This window comes from Leptodactylus fuscus, chromosome 2, assembly GCF_031893055.1.
Source record: "Leptodactylus fuscus isolate aLepFus1 chromosome 2, aLepFus1.hap2, whole genome shotgun sequence".
In the NCBI taxonomy this organism is placed as follows: Eukaryota; Metazoa; Chordata; class Amphibia; order Anura; family Leptodactylidae; genus Leptodactylus; species Leptodactylus fuscus.
This window is the reverse complement of record NC_134266.1, coordinates 274,213,932-274,226,146: the sequence shown is the minus strand read 5'-3', so window position 1 is coordinate 274,226,146 and position 12,215 is coordinate 274,213,932. Positions and strand designations below refer to the sequence as shown.

The 12,215-nt window shown below is 47.6% G+C and overlaps 1 protein-coding gene across 1 annotated transcript in view; it reads left to right on the top strand.

Moving 5' to 3' along the window:
• Positions 1–12,215, top strand: part of C2CD3 (C2 domain containing 3 centriole elongation regulator) — a 34,630-nt gene that overhangs the window by 6,912 nt on the left and 15,503 nt on the right. The window contains exons 10-18 of the mRNA XM_075263007.1: positions 5–205; positions 1,610–1,719; positions 2,335–2,453; positions 3,596–3,721; positions 3,809–4,240; positions 4,938–5,089; positions 6,115–6,355; positions 6,435–6,609; positions 6,691–6,874. Coding sequence (XP_075119108.1) covers positions 5–205; positions 1,610–1,719; positions 2,335–2,453; positions 3,596–3,721; positions 3,809–4,240; positions 4,938–5,089; positions 6,115–6,355; positions 6,435–6,609; positions 6,691–6,874 — 1,740 coding nt within the window. The remainder of the gene's footprint in view (positions 1–4; positions 206–1,609; positions 1,720–2,334; positions 2,454–3,595; positions 3,722–3,808; positions 4,241–4,937; positions 5,090–6,114; positions 6,356–6,434; positions 6,610–6,690; positions 6,875–12,215) is intronic.

The window sequence follows — 12,215 nt, the reverse complement described above, 5'->3', positions numbered from 1 at the left end:
TCAGATCCCCGGAGCGTCCAAGTAAAGATGGGACAAGATCCAAAACCATCGACTTGAGCGTTGATCGCCTTGCCCTGCTGGGTCGTATGCACGCCGCACGCGTCATGGTGGAATCGCTAAAGACCAAACCAGAGGGAAACCAAATGACACCCAGCAAGATAAGCAGCAAAGGGAAACCGCCGCGGCCGACGTCAGCCGCCAAACGGTAGGTCCTCCAATCACCGCCCTCACAGGGATCGTACACTAGAACAAATCGCTGCGTCCATTTATTCCTATGGGTGCGTGCTATTCAAAACGGGAGTTTCTAATAGTCCTCGCTCATCTCTATTGCCTACCTTTAACCACTTCAGTACCGGGCCAATCTGTGCTCCAGGACCAGACACATTTTCGGTTTATTTTGTATGCGCAGGTTAGACGGCTGTAACATTTTTCCCGTACGTCTCATTCAACTGATTTCTGCGAATTTTTTCGGGGACACAGAGGGCTTTATTTTTATGTTGTTTTTATTTTCCAATGTGTTTTAATTTTTTTTATATCCAGGAAAATATAAACAAAATAGGAGGGAAATTGTGTCTGGTTTTCACTTTATTTATTTTTTATTTTTTTTATTTAATAACACAAAGTGTCACTGAAAAACTTTATAAAAAATTTTTTTCCTCTCTGTTACGGTAATTCTTATTTTGTATGGTGTTGTCGGTGGTGGGGCTATAACCTTTAATAACAGCGTTTTATTGGCGTATTATTTTACTTATTTTTTTAATTATTTTCTTTACATTTTTTTAAAACTTTTTTATAATTTTTTTATATCTTTTTTCACATGGTGTCCCCATAAGGTTATAAGAGACCTTTGGGGACATCTGATCCCTTTTTCCTTTGTTAGAGAGGCTGATTTCTCCTATAACTGGGGCTGGTACATTTAGCCTCCTGCACGTTGTATACGCAGTATACAGAGCTGATCTGGGGTACTGTAGGACCCAGCAGCAATTGTAAGACACTGAGCCCGGCGGATCATGTGACCGCCGGGTCAGAGGGCGGCCGCATCATGGCGGCGCCCATAGCTGTGTATACAGCGTTCATTGAGATCTGTATACACCGCTATCGAGAAGGCAGGGAAGGGAATAAACCTGCTCTCTGGGAGCTCTGGCTGAAGTTACAGCCGCCTCCCGGTATCAGCAGCTGCACGATCTCGTACCAGTACGTCCTATCAGAACACGGCAACCACCTTCCGGATGTTTATAGTCTATGGGCGGTCCGGAAGTGGTTAAAGGAGTTTTCCAGATCAATATTGATTTTTTCATACTGATGACCAATCCACAGGGTAAGTCATCAGTATGTGACTAGTATGTGCTAGTGGACGGGGAGCATGCACATCACCACTCCTATATAAGTATCTGGCGTGGCACTATAAATCCCCAGAACCATCGCTATACAGTGGACAGGGCTTTCTATCCACTAGCATATTCCAGCACCGGAGGCTTCTACGGTAGGACAGATGAATTGTACAAGGTCCAGATGTGAGGTCCCATTTCACTGTTGACATCTGTAGATCTTCTCACCCACCCCGCAGTCTGTAACATCGCGTCATGTCACGTCTCTTCTCTCCTGCCAGGACCTTTTTTGTGGAATTCCAGTTTCCAGTTTCCTCCAAGAACAGAACTGGAGACTCAACAGAGGCCACGGAAATAACCCGACTGGTGTCGAGCAAGATCGTAAATGGAGGTAAATGGTCCACCTCTCCAGACTCTGCTCCTTCTCCTTACCGTGTACAATGGTAAAGATGCAGCTGTTTGCTCTGCCGTGAAGCTCCGGGGTCATGGATTCATTTCCAGGTCAGGTGTGCCGGTGTTAGAGTCACGCCCCCTTGCCTGTTCCTGTGTGAAGGCACCCGCTTGACATTAGGGAGTTTAGTTTAGCTCATCGGACACCAAAACTAACTGCACTTATTGCTCAGGAATGGCGGGGGCTAGAGAATAAATTCCAACTGTGCTGGAATCAGTGGAGGGACATCTATGGAAGGATGAAAAGAGGTGAATGGGGAGATCTACATGTGCATCAGTGACTGAGATATAAATTAAATGATATTACATGAAAACTTTAGGGCAGTTTTGAGCTGACGGAGGGGGCGCCTCCTCTGCGAGGGTCCACTGGTAGCTGGTGTACGTTTCCCACGTCATTTAAACCAGATTTCTGTTGCAATTGACTGTAAATCAGGTAGGGCCCCATCCTCTGCATGGGAAAGTGGTGAGGGTGGCACAGAAATTAGAAATCTTCCATGTCACCGTATCCCTTTCCTCACACACTATCACAAGTCTAGTTTTACGTTCTTTGTTGCAGTTGTGAAGTTCCAGCAGAGATTTGTGTTTCCCATCTTGTTCCATGGGCAGATGATCCAGCACTGGTGGAATACCAGCCTGACCTTCCGAATCTTTATGAGGAAGGGCACCCAAAAAAAGGTAACCCTCCCGACATGCGGCATGGGCGTGGTGTCAGCTTTGCTGGTGTGCACCCTGGTTGCTGTTACTTTTAGCACCAATATCACTCCATTGTCAGAGAAGTCGGCCTCACATGTCAGGGTCATCCTTGCTCCACTAATGCCTTGTACTGACAGGGGGACGTTCTTCACCATTCGGCAATGATGCTGAGTTGCGAGGCCGTCCCCTCTGGCAGTGCGGTGATAACGTTGCCGAAAGTATCAGAGGACGCTACTGGACCAGTCATAGGCTATATACGCCCATGTGGTCCACCTCTAACCCTGCAAGGACGTATTTATATGTCCTTGCAAGGTTATCCTGCTGCACACAATCGTGGTTGGACCCTGACTGCCAGATTTCCGTCTCCTGTCCAGTTTCTCGGGCAGAAGACGGAAACCCACAAAGCAGAGACCGGGCGTGGGTGTGAACTCGCTCTTAGAAAAGTCAGGGATGGTTTATTACTGTCCCTGCCTTCCCGATAGCTGTGTGCACAGTGTCCACACAGCGGAGCGGCCATGATGCCTCTGACCTGGTGGTCACATGACCGCTAGTGGGCTTACAACTCCAAGAGGTCCAGCGTAGGAGGCTGTATGTCTCAGCCCCAGGTACAGGAAAGAAGAAAAGAAATTTATTTATTATTATTTTTTTGCGCACACACAACTCCCGCAACCAGCCTGCCCCACCCATCACAGGTTCTACCCCCACAACTATAAGGGTTGTTCCCATCTCAACCAGTCGTGGCTGATACGGGAATACCAGGTTGTCAGTCCCGAGGACCTGGACTTACTGAAACAACTCAACACTGTTTCCGCCGCAACCATAGGAGTGAATGGGAATTACTGGAACAGCGTGGCACAGCTGAGCTGAACCATTTTCATGGCTCTCATTCACTTCTATTGACGTCCGTATAGAGCAGCGCCGCTCAGTTGTATCCATAAGACCCACTTTGGTAGTCGGGTCCTGTGACCAGTTATTCCATGTTTGTGAAGGGGCTGCAGCACTTACCCTAAACGTAGCCTCTTCATCCAGCTGGTATGTGGCGGTCCCAGATGTTGGACCCACACCGATCACCTACTGATGTAACCGAAAACCCAGAAAATCCAATTTGTGTCTTGTCTCTTCAGCCCGGACTTCTCGGCTCTGCCGTTCTGCCCCTTCGTGAGGTTCTGCGGTCTCGGGATCTCTCCATCTCACAGTCCCTTCCAGTGCGCTCCTTGGAGAAGGAATTACAGGATGTTGGACCTCTGAAGGTAATGCCTGGGCTGCTCAGACAGGAGGCCCTGTTTGCAGGGATAAATAGTATTCTGATCCCCCCCATCCCAATTTCTCTGTGACAGGTGTCAGTATCCATTGCTGGAGACAGCAGAGAATTCACAAACATCTCAGAGAAGTCGCCTGTAAGAAGGCAGGACACGTCCTCCAGACCTGACGTCAGCGTCTTGGCACCTGAAGATCAGTCCTATCCAGAGGACACCTCCGAACAGCACACGGGGCCTGTACCCTCAACTCCACCTACGAAACAGCAAGTCCTCCATCAGCCAGAGCAGCCACTAGGGGCGCCGTCTGCGCCAAGACTGGAGACAGAAGAGGAGAGCGGCTTATTGTTACATGTCCTCCTGATGGTGCCCGAAGGAAAAGGCTTCGTGTGCGAGCCGGAGTATTCCTCCATTTGTAATCCGTATCTGAACTGCAAACTCTTCTCGAGCCAGGAGGCCACTCGCTCTGCGGTGGTGTGGGGCAGCAACCAACCCCTGTTCAGCTTCTCGCAGGTAGGTGATTTAATGGTGAAAAATATTGGTATCAGGAAAACAAACACATAAAAACATTTAAAAACACACAACAAGAGTGGAGGTCGCACTGGACTGAGCAGCTCCAGCAGGTGTATAATCTGCTAGTGGTGTAGGGGATGAGAACAGCCGCAATAAATGTGTGTATAGAGAGGCCCAGTATATACTAAATATACTAAATACTGGGCCTCTCTATACACACCTTTATTGCGGCTGTTCTCATCCCCTACACCACTAGCAGATTATACACCTGCTGGAGCTGCTCAGTCCAGTGCGACCTCCACTCTTGTTGTGTGTTTTTAAATGTTTTTATGTGTTTGTTTTCCTGATACCAATATTTTTTACAATTAAAAACATTTTTGTAGTAATAAATTTAGATTTAAAATCAAAAAAATTCTTTGTGTTATTTATACATTGATACTTAGTTGGTGCTTTGAGTTTTTGCGGGTATCTTTGTTTTTTTATCTAGTATTGAGATTGCTTTGGGTTTGATTTAATGGTGAACACGCTAAATATCCCTCCACCCCGATGTCTCACAGGGTGCAGGAAGCTGAGCTACGGGAGCGATCCTCACTAGAGCACATATTTGGGCATCCCTGAGCTATGTGGAAGGGGGTTGTGGATCCTTGTTCTTCTAGTCACTCCAGGGTGACGGCTGTGTTTGTACTTCTTCCACTAGGTCGCTCCTGTCACTCTGACAAGTCGTCTCCTGGAGAGAATGAAGAATAACGTCATGATCATTGAAATCTGGAATAAAGTCCCCGGGCCCAGTACAGACCAGCTGGTGGGTCTAGCCAAGCTCTCCTTACATCAGTTCTACATGTCCTTCAGGTGAGGGCGCAGGAACATGGCGGTCTGCTGGATCTGGTGTGTACAGGTGGAACAGTCCTCACTGTGCTCCTTAAAGGGATCCTATCATTGGATACCTTTTTTCTGACTACCACGTAGGAATAGCCTTAAGAAAGGCTATTCTTCTCCTACCTTTACATGTCTTCTCCGCGCCACCGTTCGGTATATAATCTGTTTTTCTTCGGTATTCAAATGAGTTCTCTCGCAGCACTGGAGGCGTCCCCAATGCGGCAAGAGAACTCTCCAGCGCCGCCTCCATCTTCTTCTGGAACGGCCTCTCCCTGCGTCTTCTTCCGTCCTGGGTTTCAATCTACTAGGCCTCAGGCAGAGACGACTGTGCATGCCCCACGGCCACAAGAAAATGGCCACTTACACAGTAAGCTGGTGTAAGCGGCCATTTTCTTGTGGCCTTGGGGCATGCACAGTCGTCTCTGCCTGAGGCCCGATGGCACAGCCAATTGTGCATGCCTAGAAGATTGCTCGGCTCTGCCCGAGGCCTAGAAGATTGAAACCCAGGACGGAAGAAGACGCAGGGAGAGGCTGTACCTGAAGAAGATGGAGGCGGCACTGGAGATTTCTCTCGCAGCATTGAGGACGCCCCCAGTGCTGCGAGAGAACTCATTTGCATACCGAAGAAAACACAGATTTCTACCGAACGGCGAAGACATCTAAAGGTAGGAGACGAATAACCTTTCTTAAAGCTATTCCTACGTGTAATCGAGAAAAAATGAAAATTTTAATGGTAGAATCCCTTTAAAGAACGCCATTATCAAGTATAAATTGTCGCACAAAAAATAAGCCCCCATATGAACGGACAAATAAAGTTATGGCTTTTGGAAGTTGGGGACTAAAACAGAAAAACTTAATCACGGTGTTCTTTAGGGGTTAAAGTACAAGTGCAGCGGTAATTCCTTAGCTGGATGACCAGGCAGGTCTTGGGCCTTAGAGCCTTCATCTGCTTTCTTCATTTTCTAACAATTTATTCAATTCCGTTATTTTTGTTGCAGTGACCCAAAGATTCGGTGTCTTCTGCTCCAAGCGCAGTACCCGGTAGTTTCGGTGGACAGCTTTGTCCCTGTCATTGACATGTTCAGCGGTGGCGAGCGTGGCCGACTCAAGGTCTTACTTGCTATGGGATCCGGAGACCAAGTGGTGGCATTGCAAAGACTTAAAAACGAGGAGGGAACCTCTACAGGTCAAATCCCAAGGCCGGCGCACTTCCTGGACCCGCCACCGCCCCCAGCAGGGGTATGTGTTATACTGAAGCGGACGCGCTCACACGAGGTGACTCCGTGACTTATTCATTATGTGACGTGCGATCTTTCAGGTATCCCGACCTTCGGAGAGCAGCACCGATCATGTGTTTGAGATACATGTGGAAAACCTGAAAGGTCTCGCCCCTCTGCAGTCCACGGTGTGGGGGGAAGCCGACTGCTTTGTACAGTATTACTTCCCGGTACAGTCTACGGTATCCAGTGCAGGATCAGAGCTGCCGGAGTCAGGTACAAGATGGTGGACCCTGCACATGATCAGTAGTCCGTTCATGTTGTATAGACTTTTTTTAATTCCAGTGTCCCTCTCAGGTCTGAGTCTAAAGCCCGTGAGGACGGCCACCACCCTGTGTGTCCCAGACCCCGTCTTCAATGATCGCCAGAGCCACTCCTTGGTTTCTCCATCAGATACTCCGGTCCAGAGGCTCCTGCTCAGCGCGTTCTCCATGCAAGGCCTCTCTGCCGGAGGGGGGATGACCTTCGAAATCTGGTGCCGGTAAGATAAAGAAACGATGAACCCTAGTGACCTTGTCACATGTTGATCAGAAGGGTTAATATGAGGGACAGTGTCCTATCCACAGAACAAGGGATAAGTGTTGATTCCCTGGGGGTCCGGTCACCAGGAATGGGAGATTGATAGGGCACTGCAATTACTTCTGTGGGGGCTACTGGAGATTACATTCCACCAATCCCATAGCAGTGAATGGAGTGCCGATTATCCAAAAATGACTCTGTCCCAGGTTCTCCTCATTGTTGGGGGACTCGGACTCAACTCAAAGCTTTACCTTTTATTGTATACTAATATATGGCATATGTATGAGATATCTCCCTATATTATAAAAATGAATTTCTGTCTGTCTGTGCTCTAATGCGAACCAAACGACTGGACCGATCTTCACCAAATTTGGTACAGAGACACTTCAGGTATCCGGGAAGGTTTAAGACGAGACTCCAACTCACTCGGACGTACCGTTGCTGAGATACAGCATTCCAAACACAGTGCCCCCCCCCCCCCCCTTAGCCAATACAAACCTGCAAGACTTTCACTCATATTTCAACTGCAATACACACGGTCACTCCACATGCACAATACAACACTGATATCCAAACTGAGATACGCGCATCAGAGGATTAGATACACAGATCAGCAAACAGTATCACACGCCAGAGGATTAGATACACGCGTCTGCACACAGTCCCACAAACCAGAGGATTAAATACACACTTCTGCACACAGTTCCACATGCCGAAGGATTAGATACAGGCGTCTACATACAGTTCCACACTCCAGAGGATTAGATACGCGCATCTGCACACAGTTGTACACACCATAGGATTAGATACACGCGTCTGCACACAGTACCACATGCAGTAGGATTAGATACGCGCGTCTACACATAGTTCCACACGCCGAAGGATTAGATACGTGTCTCTTCACACAATACCACACAAGGGAGGATTAGATACGTGTGTGTGCACACAGTACCACACTTTGGAGGATTAGATACATGCCTCTGCACACAGTACCACAAGCCAGAGAATTAGATACGCATCTCCGCACACAGTATCACACGGGGGAGGATTAGATACGTGCGTCTGCACACAGTACCACACGGGGGAGGATTAGATACGCGCGCCTACACACAGTACCACATGCCATAGGATTAGATACACGCGTCTGCACACAGTACCACATGCCTGGGGCTTGGATACGTGCGTCTACACACAGTTCCACATGCCATAGGATTAGATACGCGCCTCTTCACACAATACCACACAGGGGAGGATTAGTTACACGTGTCTTCACACAGTTGTACACGCCATAGGATTAGATACAAGCGTCTGCACACAGTAACACATGCCGTAGGATTAGATACGCGCGTCTACACACAGTACCACATGTCGTAGCATTAGATACGCGTGTCTGCACACAGTACCACTTGCCGTAGGATTAGATACGCGCGTCTACACACAGTACCACATGTCGTAGCATTAGATACGCGTGTCTGCACACAGTACCACTTGCCGTAGGATTAGATACGCGCATCTACACACAGTTCCACACTCCAGAGGATTAGATACGCGCATCTGCACACAGTTGTCCACGCCATAGGATTAGATACACGCGTCTGCACACAGTACCACATGTAGTAGGATTAGATACGCGCGTCTACACATAGTTCCACAAGCGGAAGGATTAGATACGCGCCTCTTCACACAATACCACACAGGGAAGGATTAGATACGTGTGTGTGAACACAGTACCACAGTTTGGAGGATTAGATACATGCCTCTGCACACAGTACCACAAGCCAGAGAATTAGATACGCGTTTCCGCACACAGTATCACACGGGGAGGATAAGATACGCGCGTCTGCACACAGTACCACACGGGGGAGGATTAGATACGTGCGTCTACACACAGTACCACATGCCGGGGGATTGGATACGCGCGTCTGCACACAGTACCACATGCCGGGGGATTGGATACGCGCGTCTACACACTGTTCCACACGCCATAGGATTAGATACGCACCTCTTCACACAATACCACACAGGGGAGGATTAGATACACGTGTCTTCACACAGTTGTACACGCCATAGGATTAGATACACACATCTGCACACAGTACCACATGCTGTAGGATTAGATATGCGCGTCTACACACAGTTCCACACGCCAAAGGATTAGATACGCACCTCTTCACACAATACCACACAGGGGAGGATTAGATACATGCGTCTGAATACAGTACCACACTTTGGAGGATTAGATACATGCATCTGCACACAGTACCACATGCCAGATAATTAGATACGCATCTCAGCACACAGTACCACACGGGGAGGATTAGATACGCGCATCTGCACACAGTACCTCACGCCAGGGATTAGATACACCTGTCTGCACATAGTACCACATGCTGTAAGATTAGATATGCAGTTCTGCACACAGTTTCATTTACCGGAGGATTAGATACACACATCTGTACACAGTACCACACCAACAAGGATTAGATACTTGCGTCTAAACACAGTACTGCATGGGGAAGGATTAGATACAGCTTTACTCCAGGTATCCATAACAACTGATCACAGGTTTTTCACTGATGTCCAAAATGAGATACACATAATCACATGACGCTTATGGACATACACACAAACAACATACAACATACACCAGTGCAAAACTGGACAATTCTTATGAGGCCACTACACAAACATAAATTGTAATATACCTGTGCGAAGCCGGGTCCTCCCTCTAGTATATATATATATATATATATATATATATATATATATATATACATATACACTCACCGGCCACTTTATTAGGTACACCATGCTAGTAACGGGTTGGACCCCCTTTTGCCTTCAGAACTGCCTCAATTCTTCGTGGCATAGATACAACAAGGTGCTGGAAGCATTCCTCAGAGATTTTGGTCCATATTGACATGATGGCATCACACAGTTGCCGCAGATTTGTCGGCTGCACATCCATGATGCGAATCTCCCGTTCCACCACATCCCAAAGATGCTCCTCTATTGGATTGAGATCTGGTGACTGTGGAGGCCATTGGAGTACAGTGAACTCATTGTCATGTTCAAGAAACCAGTCTGAGATGAATCCAGCTTTATGACATGGCATTGCATTATCCTGCTGAAAGTAGCCATCAGATGTTGGGTACATTGTGGTCATAAAGGGATGGACATGGTCAGCAACAATACTCAGGTAGGCTTTGGCGTTGCAACGATGCTCAATTGGTACCAAGGGGCCCAAAGAGTGCCAAGAAAATATTCCCCACACCATGACACCACCACCACCAGCCTGAACCGTTGATACAAGGCAGGATGGATCCATGCTTTCATGTTGTTGACGCCAAATTCTGACCCTACCATCCGAATGTCGCTGCAGAAATCGAGACGCATCAGACCAGGCAACGTTTTTCCAATCTTCAATTGTCCAATTTCGATGAGCTTGTGCAAATTGTAGCCTCAGTTTCCTGTTCTTAGCTGAAAGGAGTGGCACCCGGTGTGGTCTTCTGCTGCTGTAGCCCATCTGCCTCAAAGTTGGACGTACTGTGCGGCGTTCAGAGATGCTCTTCTGGCTACCTTGGTTGTAACGGGTGGCTATTTGAGTCACTGTTGCCTTTCTATCAGCTCGAACCAGTCTGGCCATTCTCCTCTGACCTCTGGCATCAACAACACATTTCCGCCCACAGAACTGCCGCTCACTGGATGTTTTTTCTTTTTCGGACCATTCTCTGTAAACCCTAGAGATGGTTGTGCGTGAAAATCCCAGTAGATCAGCAGTTTCTGAAATACTCAGACCAGCCCTTCTGGCACCAACAACCATGCCACGTTCAAAGGCACTCAAATCACCTTTCTTCCCCATACTGATGCTCGGTTTGAACTGCAGGAGATTGTCTTGACCATGTCTACATGCCTAAATGCACTGAGTTGCCGCCATGTGATTGGCTGATTAGAAATTAAGTGTTAACGAGCAGTTGGACAGGTGTACCTAATAAAGTGGCCGGTGAGTGTATATCTCTATATTATAAAAATGAATTTCTGTCTGTCTGTCTGTTCTCTAATGCGAACCAAACGACTGGACCAATCTTCACCAAATTTGGTACAGAGATACTTCAGGTATCTGGGAAGGTTTAAGACGAGACTCCAACTCACTCGGACGTACCGTTGCTGAGATACAGCATTCCCAAACACAGTGCCCCCCCCCTTAGCCAATACAAACCTGCAAGTCTTTCACTCATATTCCAACTGCAGTACACACGGTCACTCCACACGCACAATACAACACTGATATCCAAACTGAGATACACGCATCAGAGGATTAGATACACAGATCAGCACACAGTATCACACACACCAAAGGATTAGATACATGGGTCTGCACACGGACTCTCACACCAGAGGATTAGATAAGCCCGTCTGCACACAGTACCACTTGCCGTAGTAATAGATATGTGCGTCTGCACACAGTTTCACACGTCGGAGGATTAGATACGTGCACCTGCACACAGTACCATACGCCGGTAGATTGGATGCATGCATCTGCACACAGTACCACATGCCAGAGGATTAGATAAGCACGTCTGAGCACAGTACTACATGGGGAAGGATTAGATACAGCTTTACTCCAGGTATCCATAACAACTGATCACAGGTTTTTCACTGATATCCAAAATGAGATACACATAATCACATGACACTTATGGACATACACACAAACCACATACATAATACACCAGTGCAAAATTGGACAATTCTTATGGGGCCACTACACAAACATAAAATGTAATATACCCGTGCGAAGCCGCGTCCTCCTGCTTAATGGCGTCCGTAGTGCAGGATGATATAAAGTTGATTGAAAGTTTAGCCCCAATTTTTCCCATTTTGCTGCTGTACAGTCTGCGCTTCTCCTCCACCTGGCTCGCTGTCCTGCTACTTCTTGGCCACATCAGCTCTGTCTGTTATCCATCTTCCTTCTCATGGCAGAACAGAGTATGGAGAAGTGTCAAAAGCATCCAAGTCTTCAGGGAGGGCAGATCACACATGTTGTACATAGGGAGGAAAGGCGGCACGGGACAGTTGGCTAAAGAGGGAACGATCCCACAAGTTCTGTATAAAATAATAATTTTGCGCTCACCTACATTTCCACTACAGGTGTCACCCAATTCCCGGCCAATCCCTTTTATAGGGTGTAAGTGGGAGTCTGATTGTTACGTCTCATTCTCTTATGGCCTATCCACAGCCGGAGCCGTGAACGTCCTCCTGATCTTGTGTTATGGAGGATGGGAAATGAGCAGCTTGAGAGT